A 24,561-nucleotide genomic window follows, 5' to 3' on the forward strand; every position below is an offset into this window, starting at 1 on the left:
ACAAACCCCCAAATTTTACTGGCTTAGCACAATAAAAAGTTTCTCAATCACAGAAACAACCCAGGGAGGTATTCCCAGCCGTGGGGTGGGCGTGGGGGATTCTGGCTCCAGGAATCCAGGCTGGTCACTGCTCTCAGGTCACGCGGGGCACAAGCACCCAGCCAGCAGACGGGAAAGCGAGAGAGGAGCAGGCACAAGGGGTTTTTATGGGCCGGAATTGGAGACAGCAGGCCATGGCCTTCTACTCACATTCTATTGGCCAGAACTCAGTCACATGCCTGTCCCCAAATGTAAAGGGTATTGGGAAATGTAGTTTAGTGGTATGTCCAGGAAGAAGAGAAAACTGGTTTCAGTGAAAACGTAACAGCCTCCACCACAAGCTCTAAATGCTAATCATTCCTTTACCATGAAAAAAGGCTCTGCTTTCGGCTTTTTTAATTTGCTTTAAAGCTCACATACTGTATGCAAGTGATTTAAAATTTTAATGACTCCATTTAAAAATCCATGCTGACACATTTACACAGATACCATGTCTGCGATTTGCTTAGAAATAATCTGAGGAGGAAGTGGGTCAGGAGATAGATGAGCAAAGACTGGTCTTGAGTTAATCATTTTTGAAGCTGGCTGACAGATACATAAGGATTCAAGCCATTAGTCTTTACTTTTGTATGTATTTAAAACTTTCAATAATAAAAATGTTTCAAAAGATGACACTAAAACTACTCTTTGCTTTCTTGATAGTCTTTAGTCAAAAAAAAAAAATAAAAGAATAAAATAAAATAAAATCCCAGTCATAATAGACCACAAGGTTCTCATCTATGGTATTTACTAGAAGTGTTCTGGCTCATTAATCTTATTTTTCTCCAAATATCCCAGCAAATAAGCTTGTCTATATATAGGTAAACCAGTTAAAAAAGCTATGAAAGTATAGTACAATCAAGAGACAGAAGAGTTAAAAATATTTGCATGTCAGCTACCTTAGGGGTATCTTAAGATGAGTTAACTTACTAAGTATGGTCTAAATAAAGACCAGACTTGTTACATTCATTAGACAAACACTTATAGAGTGACAATTCTAGGCAAGACATTGTGCTCAGCTCTGGGAATATAATGATGATTGGGCAAGTGTATTAGTCAGTGTAGGTAACACTAGCTGCTATAGCGAACATCCCCAAATCACAGTGGCTTTGAACAGGAAGTTTTCTTTCTCAGTTGTGCAAAGTCCAATGCAAATATTCCTGGTCTGACAGCTCTCTTTGGAGTAATAACTAAGGGATTTGTGCTCAGACTCCTTTGCCAGATAGAAAGTAAAGAGAGATTATGTGTAAATAGTCACTTGGGATGTATTATAGCCAAGCCTGGAAGTAACAGAGCTCTTCACAGTCACAACTGGATCCTTGTGTTGCTGAGAAACATTCTCTAGCTGTGAAAGCAGGAAGAAGAAGAAAAATGTAGAGGAAGAGACTCTAGATTGTTTTAATACAAAAATGCCTCAGGTCTGATGGGAAACAGACACACAAGCAGACATTCTACTAAGGCATAGTAAGATCAATAATAAAGATAATCTGTGGGAATTCTGAAGATGGAATTTTTTAAAGATCACCAGAATGAAGATGGGGTGGGTGGGTGGCAAGAAAATCAGGGAAGACTACTCAGGTGACATTTAAGCAGGATATGGAAAGAATGAAGATGAGTTCATTGGGGAGATAAGAGAGGTAGGACAGGACAGGCAGAGACATGTCCCAAATCTCCTGAACCAGCATGTTGGTTTCAAGAACATGAGTCCCAAATGCCTTGAATTAGGATACCCAGTAGAGAGAAGGTACCCTGCCTATAAAGGGGTAAGACACGCTTCTGTTCACTTGTTCAATAACTACTTACTGATTGCCTACCAGGTATACTTCAAGGTAAAATAATGAACATACAGCATAACTATTCCTGGAAGGCTTGCACTCCTGAAATGAACAGGTAAACCAACTTTATACTTGCAGATTGCAACAAGTACTATGAACAGTGTGTAACAGGAAGACTGAACAGGTGTGTGGAGAGGTGAGGAGGAATGAACTTAGATTAGATGGTGGGAAACAGAATGATAAGGAGCCAAGAATGTGGAAGCTCTGGAGCAGCAGTTCTTAACCAGAGGTCTGTGAACTTGAATTGAAATCCAAAAAAAAAATTATTCTCACGGTGCAGGTGTGATATATTTATTACATAATACACAGCATAGTGTGGACTTAGTAAGGGGTCTGTGGTTTTCATCTGACTGGCACAGGGGTACTTGGAACAAAAAAGGTTAAGGACCCCTGCTTAGAGAAAGAAAGAGGAAACAAGGGTGAAGACTGAGGAGAGAGCAAAACCACAGGGGTGGATGGCAGAGGATGAGATCTGCAGGGAAGCAGGGTCAGATTTCACAGGGTAAGGAGTGAAGCCTCAGGAGGGTTTGCTCTGAGTTAGGTTGGAAGATCAATGCGGCTGCTATGTGGCGAGACTGCCAGGTGGCAGGATGGAAGGAGGAAGCCCAGCTAGCAGGACACTGCAAGATGATGGGGTGGGGAGAGCGAGACTACATCTCAGAAGTTGGCTTCCCTCTGGATGGGGGAAAATCAGGAAAAGGGAAGCATCAAGAATGACTCAGGCCTTGGGGGGCTGAATTAACCTGGTGGATAACAGTACCCTTATGGTGCAGAATACTGAGAAATAAGCAGATTTGAAGAAAACAGAAGTTCAACAGAAAGCCTGAAAAGCCTACGAGAAATCAAAGAGATATTAAAATCATGGTTAGATAAGGAGAACTACTAGATAATAGTAAGAAGCATTACCTGCTCTATAGTAGGGATATGAAACTCTAAATACCATGGAAATTGAAAAGGAAACTGTTTTGTAATGGAAAAAATATATAGGAAAAGGTACAAATCCTTAGAGGAAATAACTTACTTTGGAGTCCAAAAATTACAACTGGGGTACAAATACAGATCATAAATGGCCAGTCTATCTAATTTGAATGATTACTTAAATGATACTTTAATTATATCCATCCGTTTGCAAGGAGTTTCCCCAAATTCCCAACCAGGGCAGGTTCTGAAATATCATAATCCAGCTCATCCAAGAGCCTTGGGCATCATTTTCTTCTTCATCCACAAAATAACAGTTAGCTGCTTGGAACTGGATAAAACTCTGCCTTATGGCCAGCAGTTATAGATGCTGAATGAGCATGGCTTTGTTAGATCACAGTTGAAAGAGGGAGGAAAATGTGTGTCCCCGAGTGTATAATCTTATATATAATCCTTTTCACAAAAAAATTAACTTGAAGTATGAAGTAGATGAAATGCAACTTCCCAAAAAGAATTAAATGTGCCATTAAAAATCAGAGGTTGTATAGCAGTTCATATGCTCCACTGATTTTAATGGACCCAGCTCTAAATTAATAAATTTGAGTGTAAATAATCTTGGTCTTGGACAATCACATGCTTTGTGTGTCAGGCTCTAGATTTTTTCCCAGAAGGTAATGTAGTACAAGAGAAATTTAGAGCTAATCAAGAGAAAATTGGTTATAGAATAGTTATGGATATATTGGGACTCCTGGTTATCACTAAATTTTAACTGGAAAGCTAGGGGCCTTTCCTGAATGTCTGGAACATAATGGTTAGCACCAATTATACAAAGAAGTTTCAAAACCCTAAAAAAAAAAAAAAAAAAAAAAGCTGTAGCTTTGGGCAGAGCAGAAACAGCAGCAAATGGAGATGGTATGGAAGTGTCAGCGCTCTTTGCTGATATCCTATAAAGAAATATTTTATTTTTACTTTGTAAGAAATGGTTTATCATGTTCTAAAAAGAGAGAAAAATGTGATGCCTTTTTTCGGAAGGACTTTGCTGGTGAACTATAATCTCTGCTTTTTTGAGACACCAGTGACTGGGACTGTACTTTTACTCATTCTAAGAAATTGTCACTGGAAGAGATTTAAGGTGCACAGGAGAGTAAAATAACAAAGTAACAAGATACATTTGCATTTACAAATGAACAAGAAGTTAGCCTCATTGCGAGGATTTCTTTCGAGAGTTTTTGCGGAGGTTATTTTTCCTTGGAATCCCAAAATGTTCATTTAAAGATGAGAGGAGAGGCAGATGCGGCTCACATGTGGGGACTGCGTGTGGTGAAAAGGCAGGACAAGCAGCCCCTGGGTTTTAATTTAGACCAGCCGCTGCAGGCTGCAGGGCTCCAGGCAACAGGGGAGTCATTTGTCCCTGGTGCTCCCTCACGATCTGGCATAAGTAGTGCGGTAGAGCCACCCTTAAACCATCTCGGGCTAGCGACCTCTAGTTTGCCATCTTAATTTATATATTCCACCCCCACACACACACACACCCACCCCCGCTAATCCTCCGGCCCTCCCCCTCTTTTGAAATGATCCTAATTAGAAAACATACAGAAGGATCCTGGTGGGATTTGAGACACTGCGGGGCCCTCCTCTTTGATCTCCCATCTGAAAGGCGGAGGAGGGTCTATTGTTTCAGACCCCCCGCCACCCCCACGGGGCTCCAGTTGACCATTATTGGCATTTTAGGGCCTAGAGATCGCAATAAGATGCCTCACTGACCCGCTGCCTAGAAATCCAAAGCAAACACTCCCTGCAAGCATTTCCTCTGCCCCCCTCAATTTTTTTTTTTTTTCCTAAAAGGAAAAGATCCCAAGCTCGCTAAAGCCAGTGTCAATCTGCTAAAATCCTGGGGCTGGGTTGATCGAGAAAGAGCCAGCTGGCCCTTCGCCCCACACAAACCTCGAGCAGACCGTACCTTAACCGCCGACATTTCAAATCCGCAAACGCTACGGAGGGCTAAAGAACTTTCGAAACGGTGAAAGTGTTTCTTGTCTTAATTTGGTCAGACTTGGCTGCGAAGCCTTGCGGAAAAGAAGTGACCTGGGGAAGAGCGCTAACTTCAGACTCTCCCGGCCGTTTGCAGGCCAGGGAGAAGGGCCTAAAGGGGGGGGCGTGCCGGCGAGAAAGGGTTGTGTTTTTTTGTATTTTTCATTTCACTCACCAAGGGACAAGGGCGAGGATCCAGCCCCAGGCCATGGGTCCGGGAGGTGGGATGGGCTTGGGAATTTGCGCAAGGGGTGCCCGCTGGCCGAGACCGAGGGCTCCGCACAGGGGGGCGGGAAGATCCAGGCCCGCGCAGGGGAGGGGGGAGGAAACGGGGTGGAGGCGGAGGGAGTGCAGTATAAAAGGACCCAGCGCTCCGGCGCGCCCGCCACTCCTAGCCACCTCGGGAAGGCGGGAGCCTGAGCGAGATCTGGAGGGAGGGAGGCGCGCGGTGCCCCTAACTCCCCGTTGGACCGAATTCGCTCCAGCGTCCGAGGCAGGGCCGCGCGCCCTCGGCTCGACCCCCAAGCTCCTCCAGGCGCCAGCTGCCCCCGCCGAGGCATGAGCGGCGCGCCGGGGCCCGGGGCGGCAGCGCGGTCATGAGGCGGTGGCCCGGGAGCGGAGGCTGCGCGACGGCGGCCCACAGGTGTCCCCCGGGCGCGGCGCCCCCGGGATGAGCCCCTCCGACCCGCGGCTGCGGGAGCTGAGATCCCCCCGGGGCCCTGCCAAGGTCCCGCGCGCCTGAGCCGCCGAGCCCCGCAGCTCCCCACCGCGACACCTGCGCGCTTGACCCGACGGACGCCAAGCGGGTCGGACTCGCCTCCCTCCCCAGGCTCGACGGGGCGCCGCGGGCGCGGAGGGCGCGGGGCCCTGGGAGCCGGCGACCGAGTGCCAGTGGCAGGACCCCTGGGAAAGGACACTTTGTCACCCTCGCCAGCGCGCCTGCTTCGGGCCGGGGCGCACGGCCGCGGCCACCGGGCTGGGCCCGCGGTCCCTCCGTTGACCGTCACCCCAACTCCAGCTTCCTATAGCCAATAAAGGTTTCTAGGCTCGCCCCGGTACCCCTACCCCCCTACAGCTGCGGGGCGCGGGGCGCACCAGGGCCCGGCCACCTCGGCGGCGGCGGGGCGCGCTGGGCACAGCCGGGCAGGCGGACGCGGAGTCCGGACGGGCGCCCGGGCCACCTCTAGGAGTGACAACCCCCGTGGGCGCGGGAACCCCAGCGGGGGCCAGCCCATCCCCGGACTCGGCGAGCGAGCGGCCCGGAGGCGCGCGGGGAGGGGAGGTGGCTCTCCGGGTGAGTGGCTCGGGGCGGCGCGGGCGGGCGAGCCGGGAGGGGAGGTAAAGCCGGGGCCGCCACCGCAGCCCCCCTCCTCCTCCTCCCCTTCCTCCTCCTCCCCCTCCCCCCCCCCGGCCTCCTCCTCCTCCCCGCGCTCCTCTGGCGGCCGTTCCCGCTCCAGCTGCGGCGCCGCGGCCACATCTGGGGCGCCCATGTGCGCTCGGGGGCCCGGCTGCGTCCGCCCCGCCGCCGCCGCCGCCGCCGCCGCCCTCGGTCCGCAGGGTGGCCCGGGCCCCGGGCAGCCCCCCGTCCCCACCGCCGCCGCCTCCGCCGGGCAGCCCCGGGCTCTGCTCCGCCGCCGGCGTGGACGCCCCCGGGCCCGCGGTGGCGCCGCGATGGTGCGGCGCTGGCGGCGGCTCCCGCTCCCCCGGCCCCGCGCGCCCCGCCGCGCCCAGCGCCAGCGGCCCGGGGAGCGCGGTGCCCGCGGCGGCCGAGGCGGGGGCCGCGCCGCCGGGCTGCGGGGCCGCGCCGACTCCGCCCCCGCCGCCGCCGCCGCCCGCCGCGCGGGGTCCTAAAGCCGCGCGCCTGCGGAGGATGGTGCGCCTGGCGGCCGAGCTGCTGCTGCTGCTGGGACTGCTGCTGCTCACGCTGCACATCACCGTGCTGCGCGGCGCGGGGCCCGCCGAGCGGCCCGCCGCGCCCGCGGGCAACGCCAGCCGGGCCCCGCTGCAGGTGAGTGCGCGGCCGAGGGCGGCGGGCGCGGGGAGGCGGCTCCCCGCCGCGCCCGCGAGCGAGGGTCGGGGCCGGGGCGGGCTGTGGGCGTGGAGCCTGCGCCGGCTGCGGGGTCGGGCGCTGGGCGGTGCGCGCCGCGGGCTGAGTCGGGCCAGGGCAGGGGCCGCGCGTGCCTCGAGGGTCTCGCCCGCCCGACGTGGCCCTGTCGCAGCTGTGTGCCTGGCGGGGGGGGGGGGATACCGGAGGGCCGGAGACCTGCGGTGGGGTGACTCCCCCCGCCCGACTCCGCTGGAAAGAGTCCCGGTGAGCTCGCCTCCTCGGAGAGCGAAGGCCGAAGGTCGGAAAGTAATTTCCCGAGAAGAGTGGCCGGACGCCCCCTCCCCGCCCACGCGGGTCCCCGGGCCGCCTGCGCCCCCCGGCTGCCCCGGAGCTCTCCCGGTCTGCTCTGGGATGGGCGGGCGCGAGGGCGCAAAGTCCAGGGCGCGAGGGCGCAAAGTCCAGGGACCTGTTGCAGAGCTGTGGCTGGGATTAGCTGGGTTCCAAGCAGGGGAAGGGGCCGGTGAGCATCGGAGGCTCTGAGTTCTAGTTTCCCACAGAAAGGATTGCCCAGGTAGGGATTTCCTTCCGCGGTTTTGGAAAGCGCATTCCTTGGGCCTTGGGATGTGACAGTTCTCAAACTGGTGCCTGAGGCGGCGAGGATTCTCTGGCTCCCAAAGCCTCCTCCTCAAATCAGCCCCTACCCTTTCCTCTGCAATATCCGGATAAGCCTTACTTGTCACCCCAAAGAGCTTTACAAGAACCGTCCCCGCTACGCCCCTTTGAACATCTTTAGGCAGTTAGCTGGAAAAAGTTTACCCTTACAGAAAAGAAACGATTGACTGAAACACTTTGCTTGACAGAATTTAACCGATTTGATGGTCATCATAACCTTAAGAGGTAACTTACTATTGCACATGGGGAAACTGAGGCACAGAGCGGTTAAGTAACTTGCCCATATTCTCACACCCCAACCTCCTGATGAATCACACCGTTTTCTCTCTGCCAGGGTGACTTAGGCTAAGGCAAATACAAAACCAGGAAAGGAAAGGTACACATTCCAAAGCCTCAAGTTTTGAAATTTTGGGACATTGTTGAAAATGTCCTCACGGTGTGGGGCTCTCTCTTCTCCCTGGGTGGACGGGAACAGTGACAGGCCGAGGGAATTCCTGTGAGGAACTGGCAGATGCCGCGCTCCTGTAGCCTGTGGTACACCCACCAGCCCACCGCTGCAGGCGTAGTTCTTAATATCTTCAAGATTTCTGGAAGTCATATTTTATACATGATGCTTTCTTTCCTCGTGGGCTCATGAAAAACCGTAAAAATGATGTTCTGTGGAAAAGTAAATTTGGCAGGTTTCTTTACGAGGTGTTTGCTATCATTAGAGTAACCTGGGGTTGGCCTTTCCCGCGTGAAACAAAAGGGAATGACAGAAGCAGCTGGGGGAAGTGGCAACGGCAAAAGGGAAGTGGGTTGAATTCTCCAAAGGGGCTTTGGCTGAAGTCCTGCCCCCACGGGGCAGAAAAAATGGGAGATTTAGAAGGGTTAATCCGCCTTGGAATATCTTGGGTCCCAAGTCACCGCCAGTGTCAGCTTGTTTTGTGATGCTGTTTAGTTACGCTAAACACTTGTACAAGCTGGATGATGAGTTTAACAGTGTAGTTAATAATTCTACTCTCTTTTGTAATGTGTTAATATAAAAGTTCACATTCTTCCTGATCAGCGTTCTTTCTTTGGCCCTCTCGCTCTCCAGGGGCATTACGATTTGAATGGAGAATGTTCAACCAAGTGAGGACGCCTGCAAAAGGCATTTATTAGTCTGTCCTTTTCAGGCCCTGGAAAGTGAATTCTTCAGTAGCAGGTGTAGGTGAAGACATAACTGTGGATGCTGTATTCTTTCCATTTGCCCAAGTCTTAAACTCCGGTAAATTTGTTGGTTCTGAGAGTCATCACAGATCTTCTAAACTGCTAAAACACTTCTTAGCAACGACTTAATCCTTATACATATTTTTGTTGTTATTTCTGCATGAAAACATTCTAAAGCTGGGGTTGGATCCCCCATGTGCAATGGTGGGTCTGTTTAAGAAGAGGCCCACAAAAATAAAAAGCAACATCAACAAAGAGACACACCTTATTTATGAGCCAGTGGTTGGTTATACGAAGGACATCCAATAAAATAGTAGTAATAATAACAACAGTAATAGTTCAGATTTTTCACCTGCCTTGTATGTGGCATTGTTTTGAACACTTTATATTCACTTTTTAATCCTCACAAAAATACAAAGAATGAGGAATGATTGTCATCCATGTTTCAGAGGAGGAAACTGAGGTTCCATGACATGCCTGAGGTTACACAGCTAGAGGCTGCTTGGTTTTGTGTTTCTTATTTTACCATGTAAACATCTTTGACACACACTTGTGTTCCAAGTTCTTGGTAAAGTCATCCTACTGGCTGTAAGAGAGAAAAAGCCTTTTTTAACAATTTGCATATTGATTGTGTCTAATGTGAACATATATAATGTATACATACACATACACTCATATATACACATGTTCTGACATGATTTGGGGGTAGTTTCAGCATATTAGGGGCTATATTTTTTACTGTAAATGACAGTATTTTTTACTGTAAATACTGTACTGTAGGCACCCTGTTATGAGGTGGCAGTAAGATGCTTGGAGCACAATATCGCTCGTGAAAACAACGATGGCGGTTCTGGATATCTGATAAGAAATTGTACAGCTGTCTACAACAGCCACACAAAAATGCAGGGAAACATCAACTCTCTTCACTTTAAATGAACTCTTATCTCCTTCTTGAGATAATTTGTCTCATGCCCATAACACACTCAGATAACTTATTTCCATTTGTCTTCAAATACTAATAGTGACAAAACAGTTTGATACAAAAAAGCAGCCAGAAAGACAAACCATTCCAAAATACAGAATCCACAGAAGAAGGAAAAAAAGAATGAGAGTACCTTTTTGACCTAAAATTTAAATGAGCACCTTTTTTACTAAATCACAGTCAGATTTAGAAGCATGAATTGATGCAGATTTTTAATAGTAAAGCTGGAGCTCATTAAGACAGTGAGATTTAATTACTTTTTTAAAACGTCAAATTGATTATTTTTACAACATTTAAAGCAAACTGAACTCTAAAAGTGATAAAAGTGTCTCTCGTCTAGCTCCTAATTGCAATCTTTTTGAGCACTTTACCTCTTTTATCCTTCTTCTTGACTTTAATAAAATAACTTAGATTCCTGTGCTCACTGCTTAGGATTCAAGAGTTTATCTGAACCATTTATAAGGGTTGAAGCAAAAACATTCTTTGGCAGTTAATACAGATAAGGTTCTTCACTGTCTCACTATCTAGTAAGATAGTATGTATATACCCACTTTCTAGATGATTTTAAGTAACTTGTCCACGGCCACACAGCTTTGATAGGGCAAGCCAGGGCTCAAACCCAGGCAGATTGACTCTGGAACCCAAGGTTTTGCGCCAATCCATCAACAAGACTTCTCCAGCTTTGGCTCAAGTCAGCAGCCATTTGTGTTTCTTGTCTGATGATTTCCTTGCCCATTTTCCAGGCAGGCTGTTGGGTCTTATCTCTAGAATTCTTTATAAATTCTGGATAATTGTACCAGTTGGCTGTTACTGTGTAACAAATCGCCACAAAACGAAGGAGCTTAAAACAACAACCATTTCATTTGCTCATGAGTTCGTGTATCAGTGACTTGCTTGGCTCAGCCGGCTGGTTCTTCTGCTGAGCTCACCTGGGATCACGCATGTGGCCATCAGGTGATTCTACGGGACTAGATGGCCCAAGATGCCCTCACTCATGTGTCTGATGGTTAGTGCTGGCCATCACCTTGGCCTCTCTCTCCACAAAGTCCCTCAGTCTCAAGGAGGCTAGCCTGAACTTCTTCACGTGGTGGTCTCCGGAGAGCAGGAGAGTAAAGCAGAAGTGGCAAGGCCTTTTGAGAACTTGTACAGCGTCACCCCAGCACATTGCACTGGTCAAACCAGTCACGAGGTCAGCTCATATCCTAGGGGACAGGAAATAGCCCCCCCACCCCACCCCGTGGCAAGAGCAGCAAAGTACCATTGCAAAGGAGCATGTGGACAGGGATGGGGGAATTGTGGTGGCCGCCTTTGTAAAATATCTCCCATACATACTGACTTATTGTCTTAAGTACGTTGTAAGTATTTTACCCATCTAGCATGTCTTTACTGTTGTTTATGCTGCCTTTGGCCCTGCAGAAACTTTCCATTTTAAATGTAATCAATTGAATCTTTTTCCTTATGACTTTGGGGTTTCCTGCCTTAAGAAAAGTCTCCCCAAATTAACAGTGTCAAAATTTTGCAATTTATTCCATTTGAACAGTTGTTTGTATGTATGTATGTATATGTGTATGTATGTATTTATTTATTTTTGTTCAGAATGGCAATCGATTTTGAAGTTGTTTGTGGGGATGATTTAAGATAGAGTTATTTCTTCGCTAATTGGTCCAAGAAAATAGCCAGTTGTTATACCGTATTTGTTAAATATTCTATAGTCATGGATACAAAATACCGCTTTTATCATATACTAAAATTTCCACATATACAGGTGTGATTGTTCACCTTCACTTATTTATTCCATGCAAACACCACACTATTTCATTTAATAATGTGTCGGAGAGTATGTTTTAATAGGGCAAATGCACTTTCATTCTTTTTCAGAATTTTCTTAGAGATTTTCATAAAATGTATTCTTCCAAATGGACTTCATAACTATTTTGCTTAAAAAGTCATTAAGATTTTAGTGGAAATTGCTTTAAATATTTTTGGTTACATTGAGAATTTTATCGTTTTTAATCTTCCCATTGAGGACATGCTTTTTCTTTCTCTTGTCTGCCTATTTTCTCTCAAATTTTAATCACACTATCTAAAATTTTGGTATAGATGAATCCTTTTTTCACCATTTCTGCTTTCTTCTTCTTTCTTCCTTTCTTTTTCATTATACTTATTTTGTAATCATTTCTTACCAATTTTATTAAACTTCCTAATAACTATTTGGCATAACTGTAAGATTTACTTTTTTTTTTTTAATCTGTGGCTGCTTCTAGGATCTCCTATTTTAATCTTTTATTTTACTGGAATACAATCTCAAAAGAATACATTTAGAAAGGGTATATCTATAATAAACTCTCTGAGATCCTACATTTTTTAACCTATTTTTATTTAGTTCTCACACCTAAATAAATGCTAATTTGGCATTTAGCTATGTTTATTTTGTTTTTCTCTCTGAATTCTGAAGATACTCAATTTCATTTTGCCACCTCATATTTCAGACAAAAAGTCTGATGCCATTTCTTTGTAGATGATTTTTTTCCCCACTGAATGCTCTAAGGATTTTTCTCTTCATAGTGTTCAGAAATTTCATTGTGTCACATTTAGATTGAAGATGTTAGCCTTATTTAGCACTTGATGGACCCTTTCAGTTTGAAACCCCAACTTTGTCTCCAGCTTGAGAAAATGTCTTGAAAAATTTGTTTCTATTTATTTATTTCCCCCACCCAACCCCCATTGTTTTGTGCTCACTGTCTCCCCTCTCTGTCTGTTTGTTGTGTGCTTGTCTTCTTTTTAGGAGGCACCAGGAACCCAACCCGGGGCCTCCCATATGGAAGGGAGGCAACCAATGGCTTGAGCCACATCCACTCCTACTTATTATGTCATTATGTCTCTCATTGTGTTTCCTTTTGGTTAATCTTCGTTGCATCATCTTGTGTCAGCTTGTTGTGTCAGCTTCCCACACCAGCCTGCTGCATCCACTTGCTGTCTTTGCTCGTCTTCCTTAGGAGGTACCAGGAACCAAACCTAAGACTTCCCATGTAGTAGGTGGGCACCCACCTGCTTGAGCCACATCCGCATCCTGAGAAAATATCTTTAGTTATTTCTTAATTCTATTATCCTTATACGCTCTGTCTGGAACTCAAAATTAGGAACTGAAAATCAGGATTTTGAGATCTGTCTTCCAGGTCTCTTAATTTTTTCTCTAATATTTTTTCTTGTATTTTTCTCTTTGTGCTTTTATAGTATGTTTTAAAAGACTCTCTTCACTTTTGCAACCCCAGTTTCCTCTAGGAATGTCTCACAACTGAGCTGTCATGATAAATATCAGATGTAAATATCATCCACCACTCTGCAGCCCAGGACTGAATGAAGCAGCCCTTCCATGCTTTAGTCAGTTGCCTGCCCTCTTTCTCCCTGCTTCTCTAGCCTCACCTTACCCCTTCTCTTGTCTTTTCTTCTCTTGTCTTCCCTTCTCATCTCTTCTCTTCTCTCTCTCTCTGCATTTTTAAAGTTTTTGTAAAGATTGAGGTAAAATTTACATACAATAAAATGATAGCTTAGCATTCAATTTTGGAAAAGCGTTCCAGTTTTGGCAATTATATATGCCCATGTAGGTACCATCAGAAATAAGATACAGCACATCCCTATTACCCCCAGAAAGTCTGCTAGTGCACCTTTGTAAGCAATTCACTTCTACAGCAACCACTTTCTGACTTCCATCACCAGGCATTAGTTTTGCCTCTTCTGTATGCATTTTTGTGTGGCTGACTTCTTTCACTCAATATAATGTTTTTGAGATTCATTCATATGGTTGTGCATATCAGCCAATTCCTTTTTTATTGCCAAGTAGTATTCCCTTATATGACTATACATGATGTGTTTATCCATTCCCCCATCAATGGATATTGGGGCTGTTTCCAGTGTTTTAGATATTATGACTAAGAGCATGCTAATAGCCTTGCACAAGTCCTTCGTGGACATATGTTTTCATTTCTTGTAAGTAAATATCTGTGAGTGACATTGACAGTCTCTGTTCTTTGTATTATGGAGTTTTTCTAGGGAAACTAACTTTTTGAGAGATCTTTCAGGTTCTTAGCCCCATAGTGTTTAGCTTTTCATTGGTTACCATTTGTTTCATATTTATCAAAAATGTCTCCCTCTACTGTAGGTGACCCCGTTCTCAGCTTTCCACTGTGGTCATCGATTTAATTTTTATATTTCTTCTGCCTTTTCAATAGAATTTGGGGAGAGAAGAGAGGCAAATGCAAATGCTTAGTTGGCCATCAGGAACTGAAACACTGAAATGGTATTTCTTAATTTCACTTTCCTGTATATAAACCAAAAGAAGTTCTGTTTTTGTGTGGCCCCTTCATTCATTTTCCTCCAGCCACGTTCTAGATGGCTTCGGTTCCTGAGGCTGGAGGACACCTTCAGATGCTACAAAAACTGTCCTTTCAGGAAAGAAGAAGCTACTGGTTTTAAAGGCTCCCAGGGAAGAACTTTTTAACAACCCTCAATGCCAGCACAATCTTCCTTTGATGTGCCCTTTAAATTCTTTATGCTATATCTAGTTTCTTATTTCCTTTTCTCTCCCCTGTGTTCAGGAGCAGGTAGTTACCCTCTTTGCAAAAAACTTCTCCTGCAGGACTTGACAATTATTATCCAGTACTCCCTTTGTCTTTCCCAGGCTCAGTTATCTCAGTTCCTTCAACCTGCTTTCATCAGTCTTATTTCACAATCCTTTAATCATCTCTGTGGCTTTCTTGATTTTTTTCTCATCTTCCAAGAACCTATTTCTTCTGCAACCCTTGGCTCAGGATTTTTAGGATTTGTAAAGGAAAGAGTGGCAATGAAATCCCTTCAGTGACAGCCAAGGCTGTCCCTACTGTATGTGCTCATCCCCTGACAGACAGGAGATTATTCTGAAATCTAGTTTGAAGGCCTGGATTACATTCTGTGAGTTTAAAGAAATGTCAGGTGAGGGTGTTGAAAAAAGCAGATCTGATTTTGCATCTTATTTAAAACATGTCTGTATTTCCCTTCCAAAAGAGTTTCATAAGGAACCAAGAACATAAAACTTATTTCCTTCTGTGGCATATTAGCCAAGAAGTTAGATCAAGTGTAATGCTAATAAAGCTAACATGCCAGCACCCAGCATTCCCAGTGGCATTGAGCATCCACCACCTGCAGCAGTAATTTGCTCAGTAATGTACCCTTGGAACTCAGTCCCTTTCCTGCCTTCCTTCTCCCCTCCCCCAATAGGGTTTTCCAGGGTCACCTCCCAAATAAACTCCTTGCACTTTGTCCCAGAGTCTGTGTCTGGACCCAAACTAAATGGAGCACTGTCCACACATCAGTCATGGGACAGTGATTGTTCCTCTGGGTAGCGACTGGGGGAGGTTCCCTAGAACTGGTGTGGAGTTTGCATGCAGCACCTGCTGGTTGTTTCTTCTCATTACCAAGGCTGAAGTCTGTTTACCTCCGAAAGTGACGTGGTAGAACAGCCACCGAATCAGGTTCCGCCGTGCTTCCCTGAACTGTTTGGGAAGTAGAGAATTGCAAAATTATAGGGGCGAGAGGGCTAGGCCTGTGCAGAGAGCCTCCAAGCTCTGGGTGTTTAGAGAGAGGACTGGTGGCTTTTGTTCTGAGTGCCTTTTCCTATGGTCGGTTACTATTTGTGGGGGAGAATAAGAGTGATAGGGAGTCCTGAAGGGTGTGTGGGATTGTCATCTAATGGGTAAAAAGGCCGAGACCAGAGGGCTTTGGTAAATATAGCTCAAGTCGCCAGCCCAAGATAACCAGCCTGTCTCACTGGCAATATCTGTAACCTGAGTAAAAGGAAAAAAAACAACAAGGTAGTGTTAACATCCCCTTCCTCCTGTCAGCCTGACCCAGGCACTTTTAGGAAACCAAGTCATCTTGCATAGCGCTCTGTGGCTGCTATGCTTCTATAAGACAGCAGCACCCCCATTCACCCTGGAAGGGAGCGTGCTCTAGGGCCAGAGGAAGAGTTTTGCTGCCTTCAGGTTTGGGGCATTCTAATCCCCAGATGTTCAACAGCAGTGACATGGAAGAGGCAGGTAGACTTCGAATGCAGTAGGACTCTTCCTGTGGAACACCACACCTCTACTTTAAAAAATAACAGGCATGGCTAGACTTTCCATGAAGGATGCAGCAAGGCTGGAAATGATGCCATAGCCCACCCAGGTGTAACTTACTCCCATGGGCATCCAAAGAAAAATGCATTCCAATGTCAAAGAAACAAATAAAAATCATGCCTTGGCTCACAGACACCCCTTGGAAATACCAATGGGAAGAGAAAGAGAGGGAAAGTGGCAGTCGTTTCATGGCGTTTTAAAATACAGTAGTATTGAGGTATAATTGGCATACACTGAACTGCATACGTTTAGACAATTTGATGAGTTTTGGTGCCTGTGAAACCATCACCACTATCATGATAATGGACAAATCCACCATCCCAGAAAATCTTCTGTCCCTTTGCAATTCCGCACTATTGTCCCCAAATCTCCAGGCAGCCAGTCATATGACTTCTGTCACTATAGTTTTGCATTTCCTAGACTTTTATGTTTGAAATCCTCCAGAATGTACAATATTGTACAGTATGGCTTCTTTAGCTCACTACAATGATTTTTAGTTCATCCATGTCGTTTTGTGTATCAGTTGTTTTTTCCTTTTCATTGTAATTAGTATTCCATTGAATGGCTAGACCATAATGTTTTATCCATTCACCCAGTGAAGGACATTTAGGTTGTTTCTAGTTTCAAGATATTAAAACAAAGATGCTTAAGTCTTTGTGTGAACATATGCTTCCATTTCTCTTGGATGAATATTTGGGAGTGGAATTGCTGAGCCATAGTATAATTGTATGATTGGCTTAATAAAAGATTGTGGCAGTCTTTTAATGTGTGCTCACATAATGTGTCTAGGAGGTGTAACAACCTAGGGGCACCCTGGGAAAACTTCAGAGAGGTTGAAAGTTGAGTCCCAGAATGATATTTTCTTACAATTAAAACTGTGTGGGATCCATAGTATATTATGAAAAACTGAAGACGGGAAGATGCTATGTCCTTGAAAAGAATTCTTTCTTTTCAGAATGACCAAGGCACAAAGATCTCATGGCTCTCAGTTTTCCAGGTGATGGTGATGGTGGTGATGGTGGTGGTGGTGATGGTGGTGATGGTGCTGGCAGTAGCGGCAGTAGCGGTGGCAGAGTGGTGGTGGTGGCGGCGGTGATGGCGATGGTGGTGGTGATGTGGTGGTGGTGGTGGTGATGGTGGTGGTCCAGGTGGTAGTGGTGGTGGTGGTGGTGATGGTGGTGGTCCAGGTGGTAGTGGTGGTGGTGATGGTGATGGTGGTGGCAGTGGCGGTGGCGATGGTAAAGTAGAAGGAAAGTTAGGTGCGGGTCGCAACTCAGCTGCCTTTCTGCTGCTGCTCTCCAGTGCTGCTCTCCCTCTCTGGCTTCCATGCCCTGACTGGAAATGACAAACACCAGAAACAGATTTGTATCTCCTACCTGGGGATTCAGTCATCTTGTGACTTAGAAATCTGGGGTTGGTTATCAGCCCAACTGAAGTAGAAGCCAAGTTTATCGATGGGAACCTTCAAACTCCAGAAAGTAGAAAGAGCATCATACAGAAGGGGGAGACCATTAGGTGTTTCTCACTCTCAGCCCAGCAAGTAGGCTGAGGAAATGTTAACATGCTGGCCTTTAAGCGAGGACGAGCTGGTAGAAACCCATGAGGGATTCTCACTGGGGAAGGCTGTCCTTTTATACATAAAGTGGCCTATCTACTGTCCAGGTGTTATCCAGCTGCAAACTGCAGACCAGAGACACAGACGAGGAGTTCAGAAATGACTTCTTGGCCCTTGCTTCTAGAGTGTGGTCGATGGATTAGCACCCACCCCAGACCTGCTGAATCAAAACCTGCATTTTAACAAGATCTACAGGTTAATCTTGTGTGTATTACTGTTGGAGAATTGCTGGTCTAGGTGCATGTTTCTTGCAAGTTGCAAGCCCCAGAGGGCACTCAGTATAGGATCTGGATTATTTAATGCTTCAGAACAAACGACCCCAAAACTCAGTGGCCTGCATTAAGCAGGATGTGTTCTCATGCTCATGGGTCTGTGGGTTCAGAAGATCTAGGCAGGACTGGGCTCCATGCTATGGGTTGGGTCTCCTTGGCTTGCGTGTCTTCCATTCTTCTGTTCCCAGCAGTCTGCCTGCCTCCCATTTCTCTCATAACAATGAAAGAAGTGCAAAAGGCAAATGTACAAGCACACTTCAGCCCTTAGCTTGGGTCACACTTGCTAACGTCCTGTAAGTGACAAGGCCTAGCAGGATGACCAAGGGCATGGGCTTCGGCATGCTTTCCATTCCAGATCTGCATCTCACTTAACTGCAGACCCTTGGACAAAAAGTCTTACACTTGCTCGTAAAATGAGGTCATGGACGCTCTGTCCCTGGGATGGTAGACACTGTAAGGATAGTCCTTGGTGCATAGCAATGGCTGCCCACATGGGAGGTGCTATTATATAGCCACCTGACCTTGCACAAGTCATTTTAATGCTCTGGATCTCAATTTCATTATCTAATATTAGGTGTTCCAGGGAGATAATTCTATTAAATAGTGAATGTCACTTTCAGAACTGATGATGATGATGATGATGATACAAAGGCTGACATTGAACATTTATTCTGTTCCAGGCACTGCTATATGGACTTGAATTATATGTACTTACTCCTTTAATTCTCATAATGGCTCAATGAGGGTTATCCACATTTTGCAGTTGAAGAAACTGAGGTAGAGCAATGACAGAAAATCAAGGTTTAATATTAGATGGTTCTGAGCACCTCATCTGGAGGGAAACATCATAGAATGCATATGGTCCAGACTGACTCCTTGCAGTTGGAGACACAGACACTGCCTCATTCCAATTGGTGATGCACCTAAAAAGCACCTATTTTTTACTTTCTACCATGTGAGAGAAGGAAAGGAAAGAGCAGTGGCCGCTTGAGGAAGAGTAGACTGGGAGGAGCAGCTGGCCCTCGCTCCCCTATCCCCCCTCCTCGGCTCCCCCTACCTCCACCACCACACACCAGGTGGCAGTGTCCTAGAAGGCAGATGCTTGAAGGTTGTACTGAACATTTCCAGTGAGATCCACCACTGACCAGTGCTGTGTTGCAGAGCTGCTTGACCTGGCTCCTGGGCTGGAGTCAGACAGAGAAGGGTGAGGCCCAAGGGGCCCTATTTTAGTTTGCCAAAGGGCTACTGATGGAAAGACCCGAAATCTCTTGGCTCTTATAAAGGGGATTTATTTGGGATAAAAGCTTACAGTTCCAAGGCCATGAGAAGTCCAAACTGAGGCATGATCAGAGATGCTTTCTCACCAGCCTCAGCTACTGTTGATCTTGATGTGCTGCCACGTGGTGAAGTAAGGTGGCCGCCGACCTCTGCCCAGGTTTTAGCCTTCCCCTCCAGGCTCACCTTTTGCTCTGGAGCTCCATGGGTGCAGCCTCTTGAGGCATCATGCTTAAGTGATCCTGAGTCCTCTTTCTCCTGACATAGGGCTTGTTTCTTTCCAAGACTCCTGTATCAGTCTCGGCTGTTCCACTCTCTTCCCAATCGCAGCTGTAAGCACTCAGGCAAATGACTCATCTCTCCCCAGAGCCTCAGCTGTTTGAGTCTTCTCCTTTCTGTCACATGGCAGGATCAAAAATGACAGAGCTCTCTCTTCCTATGTCTGTCTGAGTGTCTGTTTATTTATATCAGACCCAGCAAGGGGGCGGGGACTCAATCTGAGTCAATCAAAAGCCGTACAGCACCCTTAACAGGTAATCTAATCAAAGGCCCCTAAGTTGACTTTAATGCAATCAAAGGGTATCAAGCCCAAAGGAGTAGATTAGTTTACAAACATAATCTTTCTCTTTTGGGGATTCATGAAATTATCTGTGTCAATAATAATAATGACACTGGCTCCTATGTGTCACCCCGCGGGTTGCTCTGTCAGCACAGGATTTTGCCCCACCAAAGATCATTGCTAAGTCCATCTCTTTCCATACTCCTTCTGAATGTTCGCCCTTGTGAGTTTCACTGCTTAAAAATCATGTGCTACATTGGAGGGATGGAACAGTGCCTGAAAATATGTTCCTCATCAGTCCTGGGATTTTACCACTCTAAGCTTGCGACCACTTTCCCTGACAGTGAGCACCCCTTCCCACCTTCCTTTCCTGGACATAAAAGAAACAGGACATGCCTGTGGACAGGAGTTCCACAGCTCTGTGAGTTGTGTGTTTTACTTTTTAAATTGCTGTTGCCAGAAGAATTTCTTCCTCCTGACTAATCAGATTTTCCATTGCCTCAGTGTGTCACAAAGTCCATGGCTTCATGGTCTTCTGGGTAACCAGTGATCAGGGTTTCAAAATGTTTGCCATACTCTAGAATATTACATATTTCCTTTTTTAGTTGTGGCATTACATTGCTACTATCTAATCAGCTTCTGGGCTACTCTGGTTCCAGATCTTTTTCTGCTATAATTCCCATGTCCCTGACAGCCCTGTATCCCCAATGAAATTTATCCTTTGGGGATTTTTTAAATACACTGGGTCTCTGATTTATTGAGTACAACCTATTCAACCCCATCAAACTTCAGCTGTGCTCTATGATGCCCTCTCCCTTCTCTCTTCATACCCCAAATGACAAGTTGTGTCTTATTCAGCAGTCTGATTTGGCGGTCACAGAATTGATTGCTGACTGAGTAGAGGACTGAAATAGAAAGGGGAAAAATGCCTTTAAAATGTATGACACTAAAAATGGGGAACACTGTGTACCACCAGAGTAACAGAAATGGGGAGATAAAAGATCAGAACAAATAAGTCAAGTATTGGTAAGAATGTGGAACAACCTGATGGGAATGTGAGTGGATATAAATACTTTTGAAAGTTGTTTTTCCAAAGTAACTACTACAAGGGAACATATGCATACCCTCTGATCCAGCAATTCTGCTCCTGGTTATTTACCCAGCAGAAATGCATGCATCTAGACACTCACGGACCTGGAAAAGAGGGTTCATAGCAGCACCCCAATCTGGAAGTGGCCCCAGCACCCATCAGCAGTATAAGGTAGCATGTTCACACACTGGAATACAAAAAAGGTTTGAGCATGAACACATGGCAACTACACACAACCTGGAAAATTTCACAAATATAGTGTTGAGTGAAAGAAAACAAACCTAAAAGAATACACGCTGGATAATTGTTTGTTTCGAGTTAAAAACCAGGGAAACCTCATCTGTGCTATTGGAAGAGGGGACACTGGTTACCCTTGGCAGGAAAGTGACCAGAAGGAGGTCCAAGGGGGGCATTTGCGTTACTGGCATTGTTCTGTTTGTTTTTCAGCTTGGTGTTGGTTCCACAGGTATGTTCAGTTTGTGAAGTGTTGTTGCACTGTATACTTAGATATGTGTGCTTCTCTGAATGTATATCGTAGTTCAATTAAAAATAAAATAAAGGGGGAAGGGCATAGGGGCTCGACAGTGCATTAGGAAAGGTAGCCGGCAGCCCTGAAGCCCACTTTCTGTACTCGCCTGACATGTGCTGTCCTGCAGACCATTCTCGCTCCAGATTTCAATGAATGCAGACAAGTTTCTATGTTAGGGGGGTCCTCATCTCACTCCGTGGCCAGCACTATTGTTTCGACATCAAAGGCCAACTGCTGGCTAAGATACAGTCCTTAGAAAAAGAGTGACCAGTAAATTTACTGCTTGACTTCATTCCCTTTAAATGGAACTGGCCCCACGGTCCTCTTTCAAAGCTCAATTGTGGACATATATCTTCTTTATAGGACATGATGTACAATAAAGAGAAGCAATAACTTTTTAAAAAAGAATCCTTGTGTGAATGCTGTGAGCTGAACATTCCACTTAATAAACATCACTGTGGTTACATATGCCCAAACTCTCCCAAAAGACCAGCCATTGACCTGAGAGACTCATACTGAACATGGTGACACTTTTGAACTAACCGAGTTATATTTTCATGCTCGAACCCTTTCCCTAAGCTCTGCATGGTCTTGAGAAAGTTAACGAGAGGCGATATACTTCAAACCAGAGAGCTGCCTCACTGAGATCAGGCAAATGGCACAGTTCATATCTCATTACTCATTAACTTATTTGGAGCTTCCCTTCAGTGGAGTAAACATCTATTAAGGGCTGAAGTCAAACTGAACTCAGTGATCTGGGATACACAGTTTCCCAGTATCCCTGTGGGCCTCACACATTCACCAAAAATCCTAGCGTGGAAATCTTGGGGCGCTGTTGGCATTTACAGATACTAGAACTGGGTTAGTAAAGAACGGAGCTGCTTTATGATGACAAGAAAATGAAGAGTGTTTCACCTTTCCAAGATGGAAAAAAGCTTTATGGTGTACAAGTAAAATTACTTAGAAAGGATACCTTTGACTTAGCTTGGAGTCTGACCAGATGGTAGAGAAGGAGGCATCTGCAATCCAATTACCAGCCTGTGCAAAACAGAACAATCCAGAACGATCCTCTTGATGTGTAATCACTTATTACAGCAGTTAATCAGCCCACAGGGGATTAAAAAAAAAAACAAAAAACATTTTAAAGGGGGGCCAAATCATCCTGGCTCCTCATGTTCTACTTCTGTTTAATCCATTACTCCTGAAAAGTCTCAGCGCTCTGCTTTGCTATAAAAGGCTAAATTCCGAGCAGACCCCTTCCTTTCTGTTCCCCTGCCTGATGCATTCCTGAAAGCACACCTACTCTGGGACACACCTGAGATTTGACGGAGACAAAAACAAACCAAAAGGCATCTTCGCAATGAGACAAATCTGGGGAATAAGTATCGACTGGAAGAAACTGCACGTCTTTGGAGAGGCTGTGGAATTCCAAGGAGGGAGGCTCCATAACTGCTGGGTGGCAGGTGGAAGTAATGAGAGCAGGACTGCAAGGAAGGTACCTGAGGCAGACAGCTTTTCTGTTCCAAGTTCCTCACCTCATTCCCCCAAAGCCCGCGCCAATGTCATTCCCGTACCCCAGCCTCGTTCTTTCACTGCCTATCCTCCAAGGCCAGGCCCTGAGCTAAGCTCTGGGGTGACCCAAAAATGAACGTCAATGTCTTTGGCCTTAAATTGGCTCATAAAAGGGAAGCAGGGGAAGAGGAGAAGAAGAGGCTTGAGCTCCACTGAGACCCAGCTCATCATTACAGAATGATGTGAGATGGCCCCAAATCAGGGAAGAATTGAGTGTTGTGGGAACCAAAAATGAGCACAATGCCCAAAAAATAAGAGTTGGAACTGCAGCTTCAAAGAGCTATTCTCTAAGGAAGAGAGACGTGCCTTTTCTCTGAACCACTGAATGCTCCCACCATGAATTCAGTTTACTTGGAGGGCTCCCGTAGGTACCTCTTGTTCCCTTGGCTTGCAGTTGGCCAAGCCTCTTGGGATGTGGCATAAATAGAAATGCCGTAGAAACCTGCCAGTAAGACAGAGGCTGCCCTGATGGGCATTGCTAACCATAGGCCAACACAGACTCAAAACTCGGCACCTGCAAAACCCCAGGTGCTCAGCCTAGAGTGATATCAGGGGTTCCTGCAGGCTCCCCTTGAAATCCCAGAGAAGCTCTTCCTTGTTAATTGCATCTTAAGGTTGCTGCTGGCCAGAGAATTGCCATGGAAATTCCCAGAAGGTTCTGTGTCTTGGTCCTAGCTAAGTTAAGGGCCTTTTGTTTCACCAGGATTTGTGGGTGCATGGCAGGTGCTCATGTACACAGGGCTCACAGCATGGGGCTGCAGGCATGGCCACTGCTCCATGCATCTGGTTGAACCAGGGCTTCATCTGAGCTCCACCCCCTGTAACGTGATTGACTCATGATCTCCCAAAAGGCACATTTCAAGTCCTAACCTCAGTCCTGTGAGTGTGACCTTACTTGGAAATAGGATCCTCAAAGGTGGCATTAGTTAAGGTGAGGCACCTGGATCTGAGTGGGCCTTAATCCAATATGACTGGAGTCCTTAGAAGCAGAGGAAATTTGGACAGAGTAGGAGGAGACGGAAGGAGACCGATGACCATGTGATGGAGTCAGAAGTTGAGTTACGGGTTTGCTGGCAAGCCACTGCCAGAACCCTCCAGAGGAAACATGGCTGCTAAAACCTTGGTTTTAGACTTCCAGTGTGAAGAACTATGAGCCAATAAATTTCTGTTGCTTAAGTCAACTACACTGTAGAGCTTTGTGACAGCAGCCGTAGCAAACTAAGAGGCCCCCACCCCCCACAGCTGGGATGAGGCACTCTGCTAAGAAGTTAGTTTGCAGACACTCACCAAATCCTAGAATTTTGTTTTTAGTACATAACCTGGGAAACTGAGTATGACCACTTGTTTCATAGATGAGAAATCCAAATCTTGAGAAATGGAAGGATTTACCCAAGACCATTTTACTTTTGATAGAGCTAGTCCCAGGATTCAAGCTTAGTGACTTCTAGACCTATTCTCTTTCATGAAGCCACACCAACCCACCCACCCCCATCCCATTTTTGAACATCTTTAAAAGAGTTATTATGGTCCTACTTAGCTGAAAAGAATTGGAGCCAATGTGCATCTCAAGTACCATGCTTCTGTGATGTGATGGTTGCTGTTAGATTGTTACAGAAGTTGAAAGGTAATTAAAGGAACTTAAGTTGTATTTCTTTTATATCAGAGACAAAAGGGTTGTAGTCAAGTAAATGAGATAATTTAACTGTAACTATAGAGCACAGCCCCAGCCATATAATAAACACCTTC

At 46.0% G+C, this 24,561-nt stretch overlaps 1 protein-coding gene across 1 annotated transcript in view; it reads left to right on the plus strand.

Moving 5' to 3' along the window:
- Positions 1-6,694: 6,694 nt before the first annotated feature.
- The window catches only part of ISM1 (isthmin 1), a 72,694-nt gene continuing 54,827 nt past the window's right edge, over positions 6,695-24,561 (plus strand). Inside the window, exon 1 of the mRNA XM_058287569.2 lies at positions 6,695-6,870. Within this exon, the coding sequence (XP_058143552.1) occupies positions 6,733-6,870 (138 nt within the window). The 5' untranslated portion in view covers positions 6,695-6,732. The remainder of the gene's footprint in view (positions 6,871-24,561) is intronic.

The sequence above is a fragment of the Dasypus novemcinctus genome, chromosome 24 (assembly GCF_030445035.2).
Source record: "Dasypus novemcinctus isolate mDasNov1 chromosome 24, mDasNov1.1.hap2, whole genome shotgun sequence".
In the NCBI taxonomy this organism is placed as follows: Eukaryota; Metazoa; Chordata; class Mammalia; order Cingulata; family Dasypodidae; genus Dasypus; species Dasypus novemcinctus.